Source organism: Oncorhynchus clarkii, chromosome 17 (assembly GCF_045791955.1).
Source record: "Oncorhynchus clarkii lewisi isolate Uvic-CL-2024 chromosome 17, UVic_Ocla_1.0, whole genome shotgun sequence".
In the NCBI taxonomy this organism is placed as follows: domain Eukaryota; kingdom Metazoa; phylum Chordata; class Actinopteri; order Salmoniformes; family Salmonidae; genus Oncorhynchus; species Oncorhynchus clarkii.
The window spans coordinates 26,760,567-26,778,488 of record NC_092163.1 but is presented as its reverse complement, the minus strand read 5'-3'; the positions used below and the strand labels follow the sequence as shown (position 1 = coordinate 26,778,488).

At 40.7% G+C, this 17,922-nt stretch overlaps 1 protein-coding gene across 3 annotated transcripts in view; it reads right to left on the bottom strand.

The window, feature by feature from the left end:
* Positions 1-526: 526 nt before the first annotated feature.
* LOC139370653 (TOX high mobility group box family member 2-like) overlaps positions 527-17,922 on the bottom strand; it is a 144,243-nt gene continuing 126,847 nt past the window's right edge. For all 3 annotated transcript variants that reach the window (XM_071110256.1, XM_071110258.1, XM_071110257.1), the window contains 4 exons: positions 10,044-10,124; positions 3,758-4,156; positions 3,084-3,220; positions 527-2,388 (listed from right to left, as the gene is read on the bottom strand). In XM_071110256.1, coding sequence (XP_070966357.1) covers positions 2,346-2,388; positions 3,084-3,220; positions 3,758-4,156; positions 10,044-10,124 — 660 coding nt within the window. In that variant the 3' untranslated portion in view covers positions 527-2,345. The remainder of the gene's footprint in view (positions 2,389-3,083; positions 3,221-3,757; positions 4,157-10,043; positions 10,125-17,922) is intronic.

The window sequence follows — 17,922 nt, the reverse complement described above, 5'->3', positions numbered from 1 at the left end:
ATGGTGCGGTCGTGACAGTTCCCTTGAACAGCTCCCCACTCTCGTCTCTCTGGAAGACTTGTGTGCAATTGGGGTAAAATCTGTGTTTTGGATGGATGCCTGAGTTTGTGTACAGTACGTACGCCATGCATTTCTCTGTTCTCTTTAGCTCTGACTTGACGCCCACCACACCGTGCACCACTTTCACATAGCAGCAAAGCAAATTCAAGCCTGCATCTGTTCATGGTTACGGAGATAGTTTTAGGACAACGTTCAGATTGGGCCGGTGTTGGTGTTAGCTCTAGCGACGACAGCTAATTAGTAAAGCCATGGTATTTGATTTGAGTCCAGCCATAAGACTAAAATTAAGTATAGGAAACATATGGAATGTTCTGGGTTGGAAACAAAAGAGAGATATTATGGAAGCATAAATGCCTTGTTTTAGGACATTGTCCAAGGGTTAAGTGGATGCCATTTTAGATCGGATACTTTACCGAAAGGGAAGAAAATAGGTTTTGTGCTGTAAAAAAGAGTCGGTGAAAGCCTGTTTCTCTTTGAACGTTTTTTTTATTTATTTATTATGTAGATTTGAAATAAAATAAGCATTGTGACACAAAATAATGTCGCCCGGCGAGGAAAGAAAGAACCAGCATATAAATGTAAAAAAAAAACACAAAAAAAAAAAACAACTATCATCATCATCATCATCATCAAACCAAACATAAAAACAATGCAATTTGAATGAAATGAACCTCCATTGTATGAAGCAAAAAATGATCTCATGTTCTTTCGTAAATAAGAAACCTGTCATAGCTGATGGGCAACTTGCAAAACAAGTTTTAAAATAATTATCATTACTGGCTTTACAAATAAAATAACTACAATTGGCAGGTTTAAATGTTAATATATTTCAATTACAACAAAAAAGGAAATGATGCTACAGTGGAAATAAGAACATATATCTTTGTCATCAAACGCATTTATATTTATCACAAAACTTAAAGATGAGATCAACACAATAGAACACCTAAGAAGCTACTAGAAACCCACTGTTATGTTTCTGTGACATAACCATTAACATATAGCATTTTTAGTATACCTCTTTATGTTAAGTGGCTGAAAATTGACAATTAACATGACCAGGTGAATTAAAAATAAAATCAACAAAGACAGGGGCCAAAAATGTTTGAGGCAACACTGTTCACCTGTGAGTGTATGTGTCTACATCTCGCTCTTTCTTGTTCCCTTTTTCTCTCCCTTTCTGTCTCTTTTCTCTCTCTCTCTCTCTCTCTCGCTCTCTCTCTCGCTCTCTCTCTCTCTTTCTCTTGCTCTTTCCATTGAATGATCTGCGGGACCCATACTCTGTATTCGGTTTTTAGATTGAACTTTATTGGGAAAAATCACACCAGTGAGCACAGATTTAATGCAAGATCGCGTGTGTGAAGTACTCCTCTGAAATCCACCTGCACAGGCTGTTAAAATTCACAATACACACACGCACAGACCCACATGCATGTGCGCACGTCGTACGCACAGTCGCATACACATCCACACACACACACACAGGCACACAATATTTTTTTTTTTATACAAACCAATGACTTACAGGTAATATTAAAGAAGAAGAAAAAAGACATCTGGACTTCGAATTCCCAATTTGATCCCATAAAAGTGATATTTACAATCACACTGTGACAGCTTGGTAAACCTCCATGGGTCTTTCATATTACAAAAAAAGAATTTATGTAATTATCCCCCCCCCCCCCCCCCCGTCACTTTGTATTAATATAAGTCACAGACCCTAAAGCAAAGCTACAGTAACATCAAGGCCTGTGTGCTGAAACCTACCAGAAGAGTATTTTCCCTACAGTACAGGGACTGTTATTGACAAAAGCAAATGTAGCAAGCAAGAAATAAATAAAAACAATAACAAGAAAACTAAACAAAATCAATTTAAATATGATTAAAAGGAGACGAAGGAGAAGAAGAAGGCTTTTTGCTCTTCTTATTCCAATTAAAGCTCAGTTTAGTCCCTGAGGGGGACTATTCTCATGGTAGTTCACTTTTTTTAAAACTTTGAGACAAAGATGAGTGCTCTAGAATCAGGCGCGAAAGGAAAAATGCCTGGACATTTGTAAGTGCTTTGCGTAAAAAGTTAAAAAAAAGAGAGGGATCGCTAGTAGTCGTCAGAATTGCACAGATCCTTCTAAAAAACCCAAATTACATTGACAAAAAAAAGGTTGAGTTTTGGGGGTGGTAGGGGTGGGTGGGTTGCGAGGGATGGGTCGGGGAGGTGGTGTGTGTGGTTGGGGGGTGTTGAGGGCTGACTCCCTGGTGTCTTTTCTTGTTGACGGCGGCCTCCAGCTTCAAGTGAGGTAGAGTGGCTTGTCCCTAGCTATCATGCTGCCACTGAAAACGAGAAGAGAGGGAGATGGTGAGAAGAGACGGAATAGGAAATAAAATAAAAAAAACACAGACTCAGAGAGGTGATACTACTTACTCCCCCCAAAAACCTGCAGATAGAAAACCTTAAAATGCTTCCCCTTTGAAGTACAGTAGGGACAGCTGTCAAACTAATATTAAAGAAATAAAGCTTGTCCTGTGATTGTCGGAGTACACTCCAAACAGATGTTCCTAACAGAAGTTTCAATGATTATTCAGTGTCATAGCAGCAAAATGTACACTGAATAAATTGACAGACATCTCAAAAGAAACAATAGAGAAAGTATAATACGTGAATAATACATGTTCAATAAACTCAGCAACAAAAAGAAACGTCCTCTCACTGTCAACTGCGTTAATTTTCAGCAAACTTAACACGTGTAAATATGTGTATGAACATAACAAGATTTAGCAACTAAGACATAAACGGAACAAGTTCCACAGACATGTGACTAACAGAAATGGAATAACGTGTCCCTGAACAAAAGGGGAGGGGGTCAAAATCCAAAGTAACTGAATGGAAAATCTCCATTGAAATAATTTCTTGGTCCTGACCTAGCCTTAATTCGGGTCAGGGAAACTTGCCCTATTCTAAGTTATAAACAGTATTGGAATTAACAATAATTTCCTATACAAAGCCGATACTGGTCTGGGCTGCTCACCTGCAGTGGTTGCCACCGCACTCCCTATCGCAGTATTCACTGTCCCAATCGTGGCTTTGTCTACCCCCAGGGTTGGGGGCCGCCGGGGACTGGGAACCCACACTTTTCTGGTACTCAGACTGTAGGTGGGAGAATCCCTATAGGAGACGGGGAGAGAGAGGCCATAGCATTAGTTTTAGTTTCTGACAACTTATACTGGCCATATGGAGAAGGGACAATGCTAGAGAAAAGTAGGGGGAGGGGATGGAGAGAGAGGGAGAGAGGTTTGCTCTTTACTTATGGTCCGAATGCCAAATTCTGTTACATTTTAATTTTAGATTAGTCGAATTGCTAATTGGTTTGGCAACATAGTACCTCAAGGGAGCCAATAACATGTACAGTACATTTGAATTTAAAAGAGAGAGGAGTGGGAGGGAGAGAGAGAGGAGAATAAAGAGAGGCAGGAAGAGAGTTTTATTAAACATCATCTGGGTAGAATGTATACATGCTTGATGCAAATATGAGGAACATAAATGTTTTATTTTATTTTGTATTATTATAATTTTTTGGGGGCCCATACTGTTCACACTAGCATATACTACAAAGTAAGCATGTCCACTATTCCTTCCAATAATTTAGTGCACTAGTGATATGTGATATGCTGGTGATATTGGCACTCTCCGAGTCACACTAACCTGCTGTCCAGGAGGTGGTGAGTGAAGGGAGGCCTGGAGTCCCATCTGGTGGGAGATGATTGGCTGGGACTGGCCGTGCTGCATGCGGATTGGCTGGTTGAGGAGGGAGCTCTGGTGCAGGGAGAGCTGTTGGTGCAGGGGTGGGCTGATCTGGAAGGAGGAGGGGGGAGAGGCACTAATGCTGGGCAGCATCTGGGACTGGCTGAGGGTCCGGGAAAGTGCATGACGCGGCGCCCCAGCGTAGCTCTGCAGGTCCGACAGGGGGAAGCCCCCCGGCCCCAGACTGTACGGGGAGGAGGGCTGGGGTGGCACACTGTACAGGGGCGGATTGGGGGGCATCATGTGGGAGGAAGGCTGGCTCGTCTGGGCACCTTTTGTCTCCACCGGGTCATTGTAGGTCTGAGGGCGGAGGGGAAGACAAAGGGGACAAAAAGTACAGTTAATATAACTATACAGAACTGACATACGCTGAGTTTACAAACATTAGGAACACCTGCTTTTTCCATGACATGGGCTGACCAGGTGAATCCAGGTGAAGGCTATGATCCCTTATTGATGTCACTTGTTAAATCCACTTCAATCAGTGGAGATGAAGGGGAGGAGCCAGGTTAAAGAAGGATTTTTAAGCTTTGAGACAATTGAGACATGGATTGTGTTTGTGTGCTATTCAGAGGGTGAATGGGCAAGACAAAAGATTTAAATCAAATCAAATCAAATTTTATTTGTCACATACACATGGTTTGCAGATGTTAATGCAAGTGTAGCGAAATGCTTGTGCTTCTAGTTCCGACAATGCAGTAATAACCAACAAGTAATCTAACTAACAATTCCAAAGCTACTGTCTTATACACAGTGTAAGGGGATAAAGAATATGTACATAAGGATATATGAATGAGTGATGGTACAGAGCAGCATAGGCAGGATACAGTAGATGGTATCGAGTACAGTATATACATGAGGTGAGTATGTAAACAAAGTGGCATAGTTAAAGTGGCTAGTGATACATGTATTACATAAGGATGCAGTCGATGATATAGAGTACAGTATATATGTATGCATATGAGATGAGTAATGTAGGGTAAGTAACATTATATAAGGTAGCATTGTTTAAAGTGGCTAGTGATATATTTACATCATTTCCCATCAATTCCCATTATTAAAGTGGCTGGAGTTGAGTCAGTGTCAGTGTCAGTATGTTGGCAGCAGCCACTCAATGTTAGTGGTGGCTGTTTAACAGTCTGATGGCCTTGAGATATAAGCTGTTTTTCAGTCTCTCGGTCCCAGCTTTGATGCACCTGTACTGACCTCGCCTTCTGGATGATAGCGGGGTGAACAGGCAGTGGCTCGGGTGGTTGATGTCCTTGATGATCTTTATGGCCTTCCTGTAACATCGGGTGGTGTAGGTGTCCTGGAGGGCAGGTAGTTTGCCCCCGGTGATGCGTTGTGCAGACCTCACTACCCTCTGGAGAGCCTTACGGTTGTGGGCGGAGCAGTTGCCGTACCAGGCGGTGATACAGCCCGCCAGGATGCTCTCGATTGTGCATCTGTAGAAGTTTGTGAGTGCTTTTGGTGACAAACCAAATTTCTTCAGCCTCCTGAGGTTGAAGAGGCGCTGCTGCGCCTTCTTCACGATGCTGTCTGTGTGAGTGGACCAATTCAGTTTGTCTGTGATGTGTATGCAGAGGAACTTAAAACTTGCTACCCTCTCCACTACTGTTCCATCGATGTGGATAGGGGGGTGTTCCCTCTGCTGTTTCCTGAAGTCCACAATCATCTCCTTAGTTTTGTTGACGTTGAGTGTGAGGTTATTTGGCTTTTTTTAAGTGTATATTGAGAACATATATTACACACTATATAATTTATAACACCACTAGGTTTGTGGACAGAGGGAGAAAAAGGAAAGTTCAGATGATATAATATATTGTGCAATTAATTGATATTGCTGAAATACACTGTATCTTAATGCAAATATATTACACAACTCATTTATATTGGTGAGATACAGTTATGTCAACGCAAATATAGTAACCAGTTCATTATACAACTAAAACACTATATTGGTAGAACATATGAATATGTCATACATTCAGGTCCCTCTATGTGAGAATCATGTTGTTCGGTTCATTTCAGCCTGGGAGTCGTATCCACTGATGTACGTGCTTTATTTCATTCGACTTTCCATCCTTTCATAGACTTTCAATGGCAATATATATGTATACATTGCTGTGGTATGAAATATGTCCAGGCCCTCTCGTTAGCTGTCACAGTTGTTGACGTGATCTATCGCCGTCTGCTATTTGGTAATGGCGTACATATATTGAAAAGAGCCAGAGAAATAATCAATGGAAAGATGGATAGATGAGTAAAGATGAGAGAGATACACTGCAGGGTCAAGTGGAAAATGAAATGATGAAGAATGAACTATACTACTCTATACTATACTACCATACTATACTTGTACTGCAATATACTAATCTATCGCTATTCCATGAACAACAGGAGATGATTATTTGTTCACATATTGAAATGTGATACTCCCACCTTAAAGGGACAAGGTAAGGAAACCAATATGTCATTTTGTAATTTGGGTGAACTATCCCTTCCTGTGTCCCTTGGTGGGTTGAAAAGCAGAAAACACCACTTTGACTTTTTGAATGAATGAAACTCATTAACTTGGGGCTTTTCACTGTAGCCATCAAGCTCCATTTGTGTGCGAGTACCTTTTCCACCAACATAGATTATCAGCGTGCGTCACAAACAAAATGGCAACAGGTGCACGCCAAACGCACGGAGCACGTGACTCGTCCAGAACGGCACTCTGTCGACTTCCAATTACCGTCAATTTCTCTCTCCTTGATTCCCACTTCCTTTGAAAAGACTCTCTCGTCAGCAATTAAAACACACTATTTAAAGAGGACTCCCTTTGAATGGCTAGATGTACTATGTGTCTTGTTCTGAGTGGTTGTGATTGCATAGTAGATTTGCAGTTTTTTCTCTGTTTTAATTTCTTTTAAATGCCTGCCAATCTGCTAACGCATCAATCAAGCCTCTGAATATGAGATTTGTCAGAAATAAATATTTAATTACGCAAACGAGCGATGAGAATGGTCTTTATTAAAGGGGAAAAAAAACCTTCACAGGGAAAGAAAGAGGTTGATGAATAATCTGTTCATGCCTTAATCAAGGCACTTGTTTTGGGCTTGTAAGCCTTGGAGGAAGTGTGAGGCAATGGGGACCGGTGGGAGGGTGTTTAACATGGTAATGCAATTTGGGTTTGTGTGAAAGGAAAACAATGGAGTGAATACATGGAAATTGAGAAAATAGGTGCTTGGCACTCAGACTGGCACATGAAAAATATTAGTATATCATGATTCAATCCTGTATTAGGCATTTAACCTGGTTCTGAATTTGTATATCAGGGTTGATCTACTACATTGGATTCATAGTGTAATTTTACAAGCTTGAACATTTGGAAAACATGGACATTAATTGATTCTCAGACGTTGTCTGAAGTCTATATATTAGAATACATGGTCAAGTTTTAGATATTTAAATATATAGAGGAAAGAAGAAAGGTTTGCACCATTGAGAGCATCTTGACTGGCTGCATCACCGCTTGGTACGGTAACTGCAAGGCACCAGACCGCAAGGCGCTACAGAGGGTAGTGAGTACCGCCCGGGACTGGGGCTGAGCTCCCTGCCATCCAGGACCGCTATGCCAGGCGGTGTCAGAGGAAGGCCCCCAAAAAATGTCAATGACTCCAGCCACCCAAACCATAGACTGTTCTCTTCGCTACCGCTAGGCAAGTGGTACCACAGCACCAAGTCTGGAACCAACAGGGCCCTGGACAGCTTCTACCCCCCCAAGCCATAAGACAGCTAAACAAGACTGCTAAATAGCTAATCAAATGGCTACCTGGACTACCTGCATTGACCCTTTTTTGCTCTCTTGCTCTCTTGCACTGACTCTATGCACACACACACTGGACTCTACTCACACATACTTACACTGACACCTCACACACACACTACATACTGACTAAGTAGCACTGACATCATCTTTGAGGAAGTGCTAATGAGGTGACCCATAATGATTGTAATTGAGATCAGCTGTGCGGGTGAATTTAACGCGTTCTGATGGTTTAACGAGACATCAGCTGGCGATAATCTAGTGCCATCGATGTTTGCAATACACCCCTTGTTATTTGAGTGTATTCCAATACATTCTGTAGGCTAGCCATTAGCCTGTCCATTTAAACATAATGAAAGGTGTGAAAAGCGATATTAGGCTACTGCGTTTCCCTGGCTGAGTTGATTTGGGCCATCAATTGATTGACAGATGTAGACCTACTGTAAAACGATAAACTTTCCTGCAGTGTGGATGCTAGCCAACATTTTATAGTTAGGTTAACGTACAATTTTTCAATTTAGTTAGGCTATGGTGTTTGGTGTGGATTGAAAGCCTGTATTGTGTGGCTTTAATATTTAATTTCGTAAAGCTGTCAAGATGTTTATGCATTTGAGCCTATCCAAAGACGATTTCATTGAGCTGAGACACTTTTCTCTGATGTGTAAATTACCAGACTATTTGTTTTACTTCTTGGAATCATTGAAATAAATGGAATTAACTTGTGGGCTTAATGGACTGTGTTTAGACAAGCAGCCCAATTCCGATGTTACTTTTTCACTAATTGGTATTTTGATCAATCCGATCAGCTCTGAAAAAGATCTGATGTGAAAAGATTGGATGTTGGTCAAAATACCAATTAGTGTAAAAGTTATCAGAATTGGGCTGCCTGTCTAAACATAGCCATTTAGGCTCAGGCTTGTCACTAGATTGCCCAGCATTGGGTATGAACTCTTGAGGCTCGACACCAGCGCACACTGCTTAGACCAATGCGCTACGGTACACAATACTCAGCAACCACTAAGAATGCTATGAATACTGATGATACATAGGCATACTTTTTGTTTTTGTTTCTTAAGCCTTCCCTAAACCATGGCCCGCCCTTAACCTTAACCATTTGGAATTAATGCCTAAACTGTTTTTTTTTTGTTTTAACCCTGTAACAATGCAGAATTAACACTGTGACCACACACATTTAATAGGTCAAAAGTAAACATTCATCCAGGAGTCTAAGGGCAGTGGGGCCAGATTCAAACCCATGCTGACTCTGGCATATCTGTCAGGGTAAACAGCTGTAACCGCTGGGCCACACAGGCACTGAGGTAACCAATAATTAATTCTGCTTATTGCTTGCCTTCAACATATAATACATAAATTCATCTAACAAACAGATTTTTCCCAACAAGGGAAAGGATACCTAGTCAGTTGTACAACAGAATGCCTCTCACACATTTAACCCAACCCCTCTGAATCAGAGAGGTGCGGGGGGGGCTGCCTTAATCATCATTGGACTAACTGCCTTGTTCAGGGGCAGAACAACCAATTTTTTACCTTGTTAGCTCAGGGATTCGATCCAGCAACCTTTCAGTTAATGGCCCAATACTCTAACCACTAGGATATCTGCCACCCCACACAAATATGTACATTTATTATAATCCACATAAGAATTCACACGAGACGCTCTGTAGCCTGCACGTAGCCTACAGAAGGTACAATGCATTGTATACAAACACCGCCTCCAGCTGCCCCCTGGTGGCGATTCTAAATATATTTTTTAATCCTCCTGCTTCAGGATTATTTTCCTCCCACTGCAGGATTATTTTTCTCCTGCAACGAAAGGGGTCAAATTTTGATCCAACCTCTGTATCAAATCTCATCTCCAACAACCCAGGATATAGTCAAAGAAACAATCCTCAGGCAGCCCACACATTTGTTTCTCATTCAAAAACAGACACAACTAGGTGGCACCATGCTAGGTAATTCCCACTTCTGCCTCCACATACGCAAGCATGAACACACACAGGTACACACACACACAAACAAGCACACACACATACATACATGCATACAGTACTTAAGAACACACACATACTGTATACACCCTCACTCTCTCCCACACAGACACACACACACAACACAAACACACCTTTCATCCCTCCCTCACTCGCTGTGTTGCAAATAACACGGGCAAATAAAGGAGTGTGTGTGTGTTTGGGCCCTAATTTTCACTGTTCTCTTCGGAGCACACACACACCCAATCCTCAAACGGCACCGCACGGAGATCCTCCCCCGGGATGAGAGAGGAATTCTCTATCTAATTTATCATCCCTTATATCGCCGCTGACCCATGTATATCAGAGATATGACCTCCGCCGTTACCTTGGAAACCAGACTGGCTCGGTACGCAGCCAGGGCTTTCAGGTACTCCTTCTTGGCAGCCTCTGTTTTCCTCTTGTAGCCCTGCGAGATACAACCAGAAACAAAGCAGTGGTCAGTGACAAGGCACTTGGGCTAGGCTAGGCATTTTACATGATGTTTTAGTCATTTAGCAGATGGCTAGGCATTTTACATGATGTTTTAGTCATTTAGCAGATGGCTAGGCATTTTACATGATGTTTTAGTCATTTAGCAGATGGCTAGGCATTTTACATGATGTTTTAGTCATTTAGCAGATGGCTAGGCATTTTACATGATGTTTTAGTCATTTAGCAGATGGCTAGGCATTTTACATGATGTTTTAGTCATTTAGCAGATGGCTAGGCATTTTACATGATGTTTTAGTCATTTAGCAGATGGTCCTTTTTAGGCTAGGCATTTTATATCACATAAATGTAATTTAGCGGACATTCTTTTTTTTTAAGGCTAGGCTAAGGCTAAAAGCCATGGGGTCCTGTTCAGGAGGGTGTTACAGATAGAAATGCATAGGTTGAATAGAGGATTTTGTCAGTTCTATTCGTTATATTTCTATCTGCACTGTTCTGAACATTTTGCCACACTGAATTTACCCCTGGTCCCGTCCCAAACTAGAAAACACCATCATTTACTCCATGATATGGTTCACATAATGTCAATGCCATGTGAACCACTGGAAAAAAAACAAACATAAACATGACATCATCCCATTCAGTTTTGTGTCGGTTTTCCCACAGTCATTGAAAATGTGAGGTGTTTAGAGTGAGAGGTATGATGAAATTAAGGTAGAGAGCCAGACTTTAAAAAACACTATTCTGCATTTTGCCTCTCTGTCTTTGCCTCCATTAAAGCACACACACATTGCTAAATCAGAGTTGATGTCCCATCAAAGCATCAAGACGAGATGAAAATTCCAAACAGCATTAGCACGAGGCAATAGGGATCCGCCGAACGAACCTCAAATGATGCGTTCAGAAGGGCAATTCAAGTTAATGTAATAGGGTGTCAGTCATGTGCGGTTGCTAGCGTTTGCTGAGGCTGAGACTGAGGCCCCCGTTCCTTTTTGATGGTAAGAAAACAAGTGCCAAGTCCATCCCTAGATTGATAAGAAAGTCCTTGACTATGTCCCAAATGGCACCCCATTTCCTACACAGTGCACTACTTTTGACCAGAGCCGTATGGGCCACCCCATGGGCCCGGGTCAAAAGTAGTGCACTACGTAGGGAATAAGGTTCCATTTGGGACGCATACATCAGATTTGGGCTTCTCTTGGGAGTTCTTCTACACAACAGACTGCATGAGCAGATCGAGGATAATTAAAGTTCTCTTCATAGAGCCCCTCTGTGGTCTTAAAGACAGGTCATTCTCTTTGAAAGAGATGGGCTAGAATTACCATTAGGTATTCATGCGTTGCAAAAGTACATAGACAAGACAGAAATGCACACATGGGCACGCTCACATGTACACACTGAAAGGCGCAGACACAGGCATCCCATATGAAAATCTCAGTTTTTTTTCTTCTTAAATTTCCTGTTAAATTGTATTAAATTAAGAGTTCACATGTTAACACCACCTTTTCACATGTGAGGAGAATAACATGTTTTTACATCACATGTGATTTGCAGATTCACATGTTAAAAACTATCAGATGTGAAAATGTCCCTTTTACATGTGGAATTGCAAGTTCAAATGTGACAATCACGTTGGCTCGCTAGCTAATATTACGTGTATGATCTGTGTAGTAATATTAATTGTATCTCAGAGCTATTTGCATTGCTAGTTATAGTTTAATGTTAGCTATCTAGATTCATGCAGGGTAGTAACGTTATAAATTGGGATTATGGTTAATTGTTTAGCTAGCTAGCTACATGTCTAAACAAAAGACTCTACTATGTGAATAACCATTTCACTACACCTTCTGTATCCTGTGCATGTGACAAATATGTGTTTACCAGAGACAGTAATGTGAAGAACATGACCTGCACCAAAGTCAAATTAGGATATAACGTTAGGCCAATGAGACAGTCCAAGTTCTAAAATGCTTTGGTAGAATGCACTGTGTCATGTAAAAGATAAATATCCGCATGAGCTCAGCCATCCACATAAAGAGGCGCACAAAGCTGTTATTGGACTGAGAACATTTTCATGCTGTAATTTTTTTTTTTACAACATGACGTCCCAACCAGAACACAATCAGAATGATTGGGAACTATTTCACGCTTGGAAGATTTTTTTACATGACACTCTGCTTTTATTTCATCACACTCACAACCGTAAGCTATTTTCTATAATTGGCTCACCATTAACTTGTAAATAATTATCTTGTTGTGAGTTTATTTTCCTTTAATAATGAAGACAAATGAGCTAAAGTGAAGCTGTTGTCAGCTACGTGATACGGTCATCATTTGAACTGGCTAGCCAGCTAACTTAACATTAGCTAGCTAGCTAACAAGCTAAAAACAAAGCAAAACATTGTTTAGAAAGTTGCTTTTAGTTGCATAGTTTGATAGATTGACATATACTAAATTCATTTTTAAACGGGTGGATTTAACTAGGGGGCAGTATTTTTTCTAACTAGGGGGCAGTATTTTCATTTTTGGATAAAAAACGTTCCTGTTTTAAACAAGATATTTTGTCATGAAAAGATGCTCGACTATGCATATAATTGACAGCTTTGGATAGAAAACACTCTGACGTTTCCAAAACTGCAAAGATATTGTCTGTGAGTGCAACAGAACTGATGTTACAGGCGAAACCCAGATAAAAATCCAATCAGGAAGTGCCGCATTTTTAAAAACCGCCTCATGCCAATGACTCCTTGGCTGTGAATGAGCTACGAATGAGCTTACGTTTTCTACGTATTCCCCAAGGTGTCTACAGCATTGTGACGTCTTTTTACGCATTTATGTTGAAGAATAGCCGTAAGGGACCACATTTAGCAAGTGGTCACATGGTAGCTCCCGCAGAAAATCTTGCGTAAAGTACACAAGTAGCCATTTTTCCAATCGCTTCTTATGAGAAACCAATTGCCCCGACGGATATATTATCGAATATATATGTTAACAACACCTTGAGGATTGATTCTAAACAGCGTTTGCCATGTTTCTGTCAATATTATGGAGCTAATTTGGAAAAAAAGTTCGGAGTTGTAGTGATAGCATTTTCCGGTCGATTTCTCAGCCAAGCATGATGAACAAACGGGAGCTATTTCGCCTACAAAAATAATATTTTTGGAAAAAAGGAACCGTTGCTATCTAACTGGGAGTCTCCTGAGTGAAAACATCCAAATTTCTTCAAAGGTAAATTATTTAATTTGATTGCTTTTCTTATTTTCGTGAAAATGTTGCCTGCTGCCAGCAGAGCCTAGCATAGCTTTATGCCATGATAAACTTACACAAATATGCTTGTCTAGCGTAGGCTGTAACGCATATTTTGAAAATCTGAGATGACAGTGTGATTAACAAAAGGCTAAGCTGTGTCTCAATATATTTCATTTGTGATTTTCATGAATAGGAACATTTTCTAGGGGTATTTATGTCCGCTGCGTTATGCTAATTCGTTTGAGGCTATGATTACGCTCCCGGATCTGGGATTGCTAGTCACAAGAAGTTTTAACAAAAGGCTAAGCTGTGTCTCAATATATTTAATTTGTGATTTTCATGAATAGCAACATTTTCTAGGAAGATTTGACAATAGAATGTTCATGATGTCACCGCAACAACTGTCGATATGCATGGTATAAACCAGCCTTTAGTATTGAAATCTTTGGTTGTTTAGTACATGGCCTCACATGTGAATCCTTAAAGAGATGGGTGGGGCTAAGGCTAAAGAGGGTGTGAATGATACTGAATGAGTGTAGACAAAGAAGAGATCTCCAGCAGGTTTACCAAAACATTCAAGGGCCATTTTCTCAAAAGTGAGGTTATCAACTTTCAAAGCAGAATAACTTTCCCATTGTTCCTTAACTGTAGTGTATGATATACCATTTTCTAGCTCTTTTAATCCAATGTAAAAAACATAATTTCAAATTTTGCTACATAAGTCCGAATCGAACTGGTCAAACCGGTCACATTTGCAGTTTCAAATTTTCACTTTCATGTGAAAATCTAACTCTCACATGTGAAATTGCATTTTCACATGTGAAAGACATTTACAGTGGGGCAAAAAAGTATTTAGTCAGCCACCAATTGTGCAAGTTCTCCCACTTAAAAATATGAGAGAGGCCTGTAATTCTCATCATGGGTACACTTCAACTATGACAGACAAAATTAGAAAAATAAATCCAGAAAATCACTTACTAGGATTTTTAATTTAATTTATTTGCTATTATGGTGGAAAGTAAGTATTTGGTCAATAACAAAAGTTTATCTCAATACTTTGTTATATACCCTTTGTTGGCAATGACAGAGGTCAAACGTTTTCTGTAAGTCTTCACAAGTTTTTCACACACTGTTGCTGGTATTTTGGCCCATTCCTCCATGCAGATCTGCTCTAGAGCAGTGATGTTTTGGGGCTGTTGCTGAGCAACACAGCCTTTCAACTCCCTCCAAAGATTTTCTATGGGGTTGAGATCTGGAGACTGGCTAGGCCACTCCAGGACCTTGAAATGCTTCTTACGAAGCCACTCCTTCATTGCCCGGGCGGTGTGTTTGGGATCATTGTCATGCTGAAAGACCCAGCCACGTTTCATGCCCTTGCTGATGGAAGGAGGTTTTCACTCAAAATCTCACGATACATGGCCCCATTCATTCTTTCCTTTACACGGATCAGTCGTCCTGGTCCCTTTGCAGAAAAACAGCCCCAAAGCATGATGTTTCCACCCCCATGCTTCACAGTAGGTATGGTGTTCTTTGGATGCAACTCAGCATTCTTTGTCCTCTAAACACGACGACTTGAGTTTTTACCAAAAAGTTATATTTTGGTTTCATCTGACCATATGACATTCTCCCAATCTTCTTCTGGATCATCCAAATGCTCTCTAGCAAACTTCAGACGGGCCTGGACATGTACTGGCTTAAGCAGAGGGACACGTCTGGCACTGCAGGATTTGAGTCCCTGGCGGCGTAGTGTGTTACTGATGGTAGGCTTTGTTACTTTGGTCCCAGCTCTCTGCAGGTCATTCACTAGGTCCCCCTGTGTGGTTCTGGGATTTTTGCTCACCGTTCTTGTGATCATTTTTACCCCACGGGGTGAGATCTTGCGTGGAGCCCCAGATCGAGGGAGATTATCAGTGGTATTGTATGCCTTCCATTTCCTAATAATTGCTCCCACAGTTGATTTCTTCAAAGCAAGCTGCTTACCTATTGCAGATTCAGTCTTCCCAGCCTGGTGTGTGTCTACAATTTTGTTTCTGGTGTCCTTTGACAGCTCTTTGGTCTTGGCCATAGTGGAGTTTGTGGACAGGTGTCTTTTATACTGATAACAAGTTCAAACAGGTGCCATTAATACAGGTAACGAGTGGAGGACAGAGGAGCCTCTTAAAGAAGAAGTTACAGGTCTGTGAGAGCCAGAAATCTTGCTTGTTTGTAGGTGACCAAATACTTATTTTCCACCATAATTTGCAAATAAATTCATTAAAAATCCTACAATGTGATTTTCTGGATTTTTTTTTCTCATTTTCTCTGTCATAGTTGAAGTGTACCTATGATGAATATTACAGGCCTCTCATCGTTTTAAGTGGGAGAACTTGCACAATTGGTGGCTGACTATATTTATATATGCGATATATTTGGGCTTAAAGTGACAAACCGAACTGCCAACTTTGTGCAAATCCATGTGATGTTTTTTCCTATGATATGACACACAGAGTTTCAAGACTGAAGCTGGCAAGTCTTTGTTTGGCGAGCTAGCTAATGTTTACTGGCTGGCAATTGTTTTCATTCGAATGCCAGCCAGTGTCCGGAGGTTGAGGATGGAGAGAAAAAAAGCAGGATGGCTGACGTGTGCAGTGATGAAGATCGTAGGGAGGACTAAGTTATAAGACTACTCTTTAACTATTATTGAAATGTGGTTACTGCCGTAGCAGCTTCAGCCAAGTGGGTGCTACATTTTGGTAGTAGTGAAGGAGTAGCTAGCTAGCTAGCTACACTTACGGAGTTTGTGAACTGCAGTGGCTGAAGCTCAAACTTAATCCGAGTCCTACTATGGAGAGGCCACACAGACGGCAAGGACCAGGAGACACCTTGATGACATTGTGCTGCCTGCCTGCCTCCGGACATGCTCCAGAGACCATCTTTGCTTACTCTCCCCCTTTGACCACCTCCCTCCGATGGCCACTCAAGCCAAGCGCTTTCCCAACCCTCCACATTACCTTACATCTCATGAATGTTGTTGTTGTTTTATAAATTGCTTATCTTTTTTTTGTGTTGCTTTAAAGTGATTTGAGATTATTTATGTAATGAATAGTGCTATAAAAGTTGAAGACATTATTATTATTATTATTATACAAAATCTTTTTAGCCTACATTTCATTTCAGGGCTAGGTTTTATTAGAATGTTACCACCCACCAGCATGGCATTGTTTATTAATCAGAAACGGCTGCAAAATGATTCCTCTTCGTGACTAAGATGAGCCAAACAGCCTAGTGTCCACTTGGCCGCCTGAGCCATGGAGCCCCTGTCGCCCCACGATGAATGGTTTTGACCACTAATGTTTTGCTTCACTATATACTCCACTGCTTTGATTAGTGTAACGTTAGCTAAAAACGCATATCAGCTATCTTTCAAAAGTTATCCATATCACCGGAGCTTAATCTTATACTTTTAAAAAATTCAGTTGAAATAGTGGTGCCAACTTCCTTTGGGGGGAAGGTACTTTAATTGTTTTGACCTAGTGAAAACAATAGGCGTCTAGGATGATTTTGTATTTCCATTATAAATGTTTTGGTTCTTAAATGATAAAATATTTCAAAAACAAGGACTCATATTGAGTGTATTTACATATGAACCACGGTTACAATATATTTTTTTAGAAGATTCATTTAATTACATTTTTATCAAGTGGTTGTATGCTACTTGCCCACCACTAGCTAGCTTAGTGCTAAATTGTAAATCACAACAAATTCTTATTTACAATGACAGCCTACTGGGGAAAGTGGGTTAACTGCCTTGTTCAGGGACAGAATTACAGATTTTTAACTTGTAAGCTCAGGGATTCGATCCAGCAACCTTTTGGTTACTGGCCCAACGCGCTAATCACTAGGCTACCTGTCGCTAGGCAAGTAGGTTCTAGCTAGCACGCAATTTGCTAGGCACTAGCTAGCCTGCCATTTTGCCCATGCTGGCTATTTTACGTTTAATACACAGGCGTAAAAGGGATTTTTATGTATTTGAAAATGTGTGAATGTGTTTGCTATTGGAATGAATGTAAATCAAGTTTTTTTCATTATTGGCCAGGACCCAACGTGAACCCTGGGCATGTGAAAGGTGGGTCGTGAGTTATGAGAATACATCCATAGTCACACACTAGTTCACTAGTTCACACTAGTTCTCAATTTCTCATTTTTCTCAACCTCTACAAAGAGACTATTTTGATTTGAACAGACAATATTCTGAGATTGTGAGAAATGAATAATAAATATACATTGGAAGAGAAACCCAGTGAAAATAATCTTTCCGTGTCTCCTTATTTATCGCGTATCAGTATCAGTATCTAATGGTCTAATAGCTGTCTTCTTCCATGGAAGAACAGGGTTCAAATCTCACTGGTACAAAAGCACACGTGAAACTTAGAATATCACATGTGAAATCATGTGTTTGAGTCAAACGTGTAAGAAAACCAAATGTTTTTCCCAATTTTTCTTGTAAGGGATGAGACACTTGCACTCAAACACGCGCAAACAAGCAC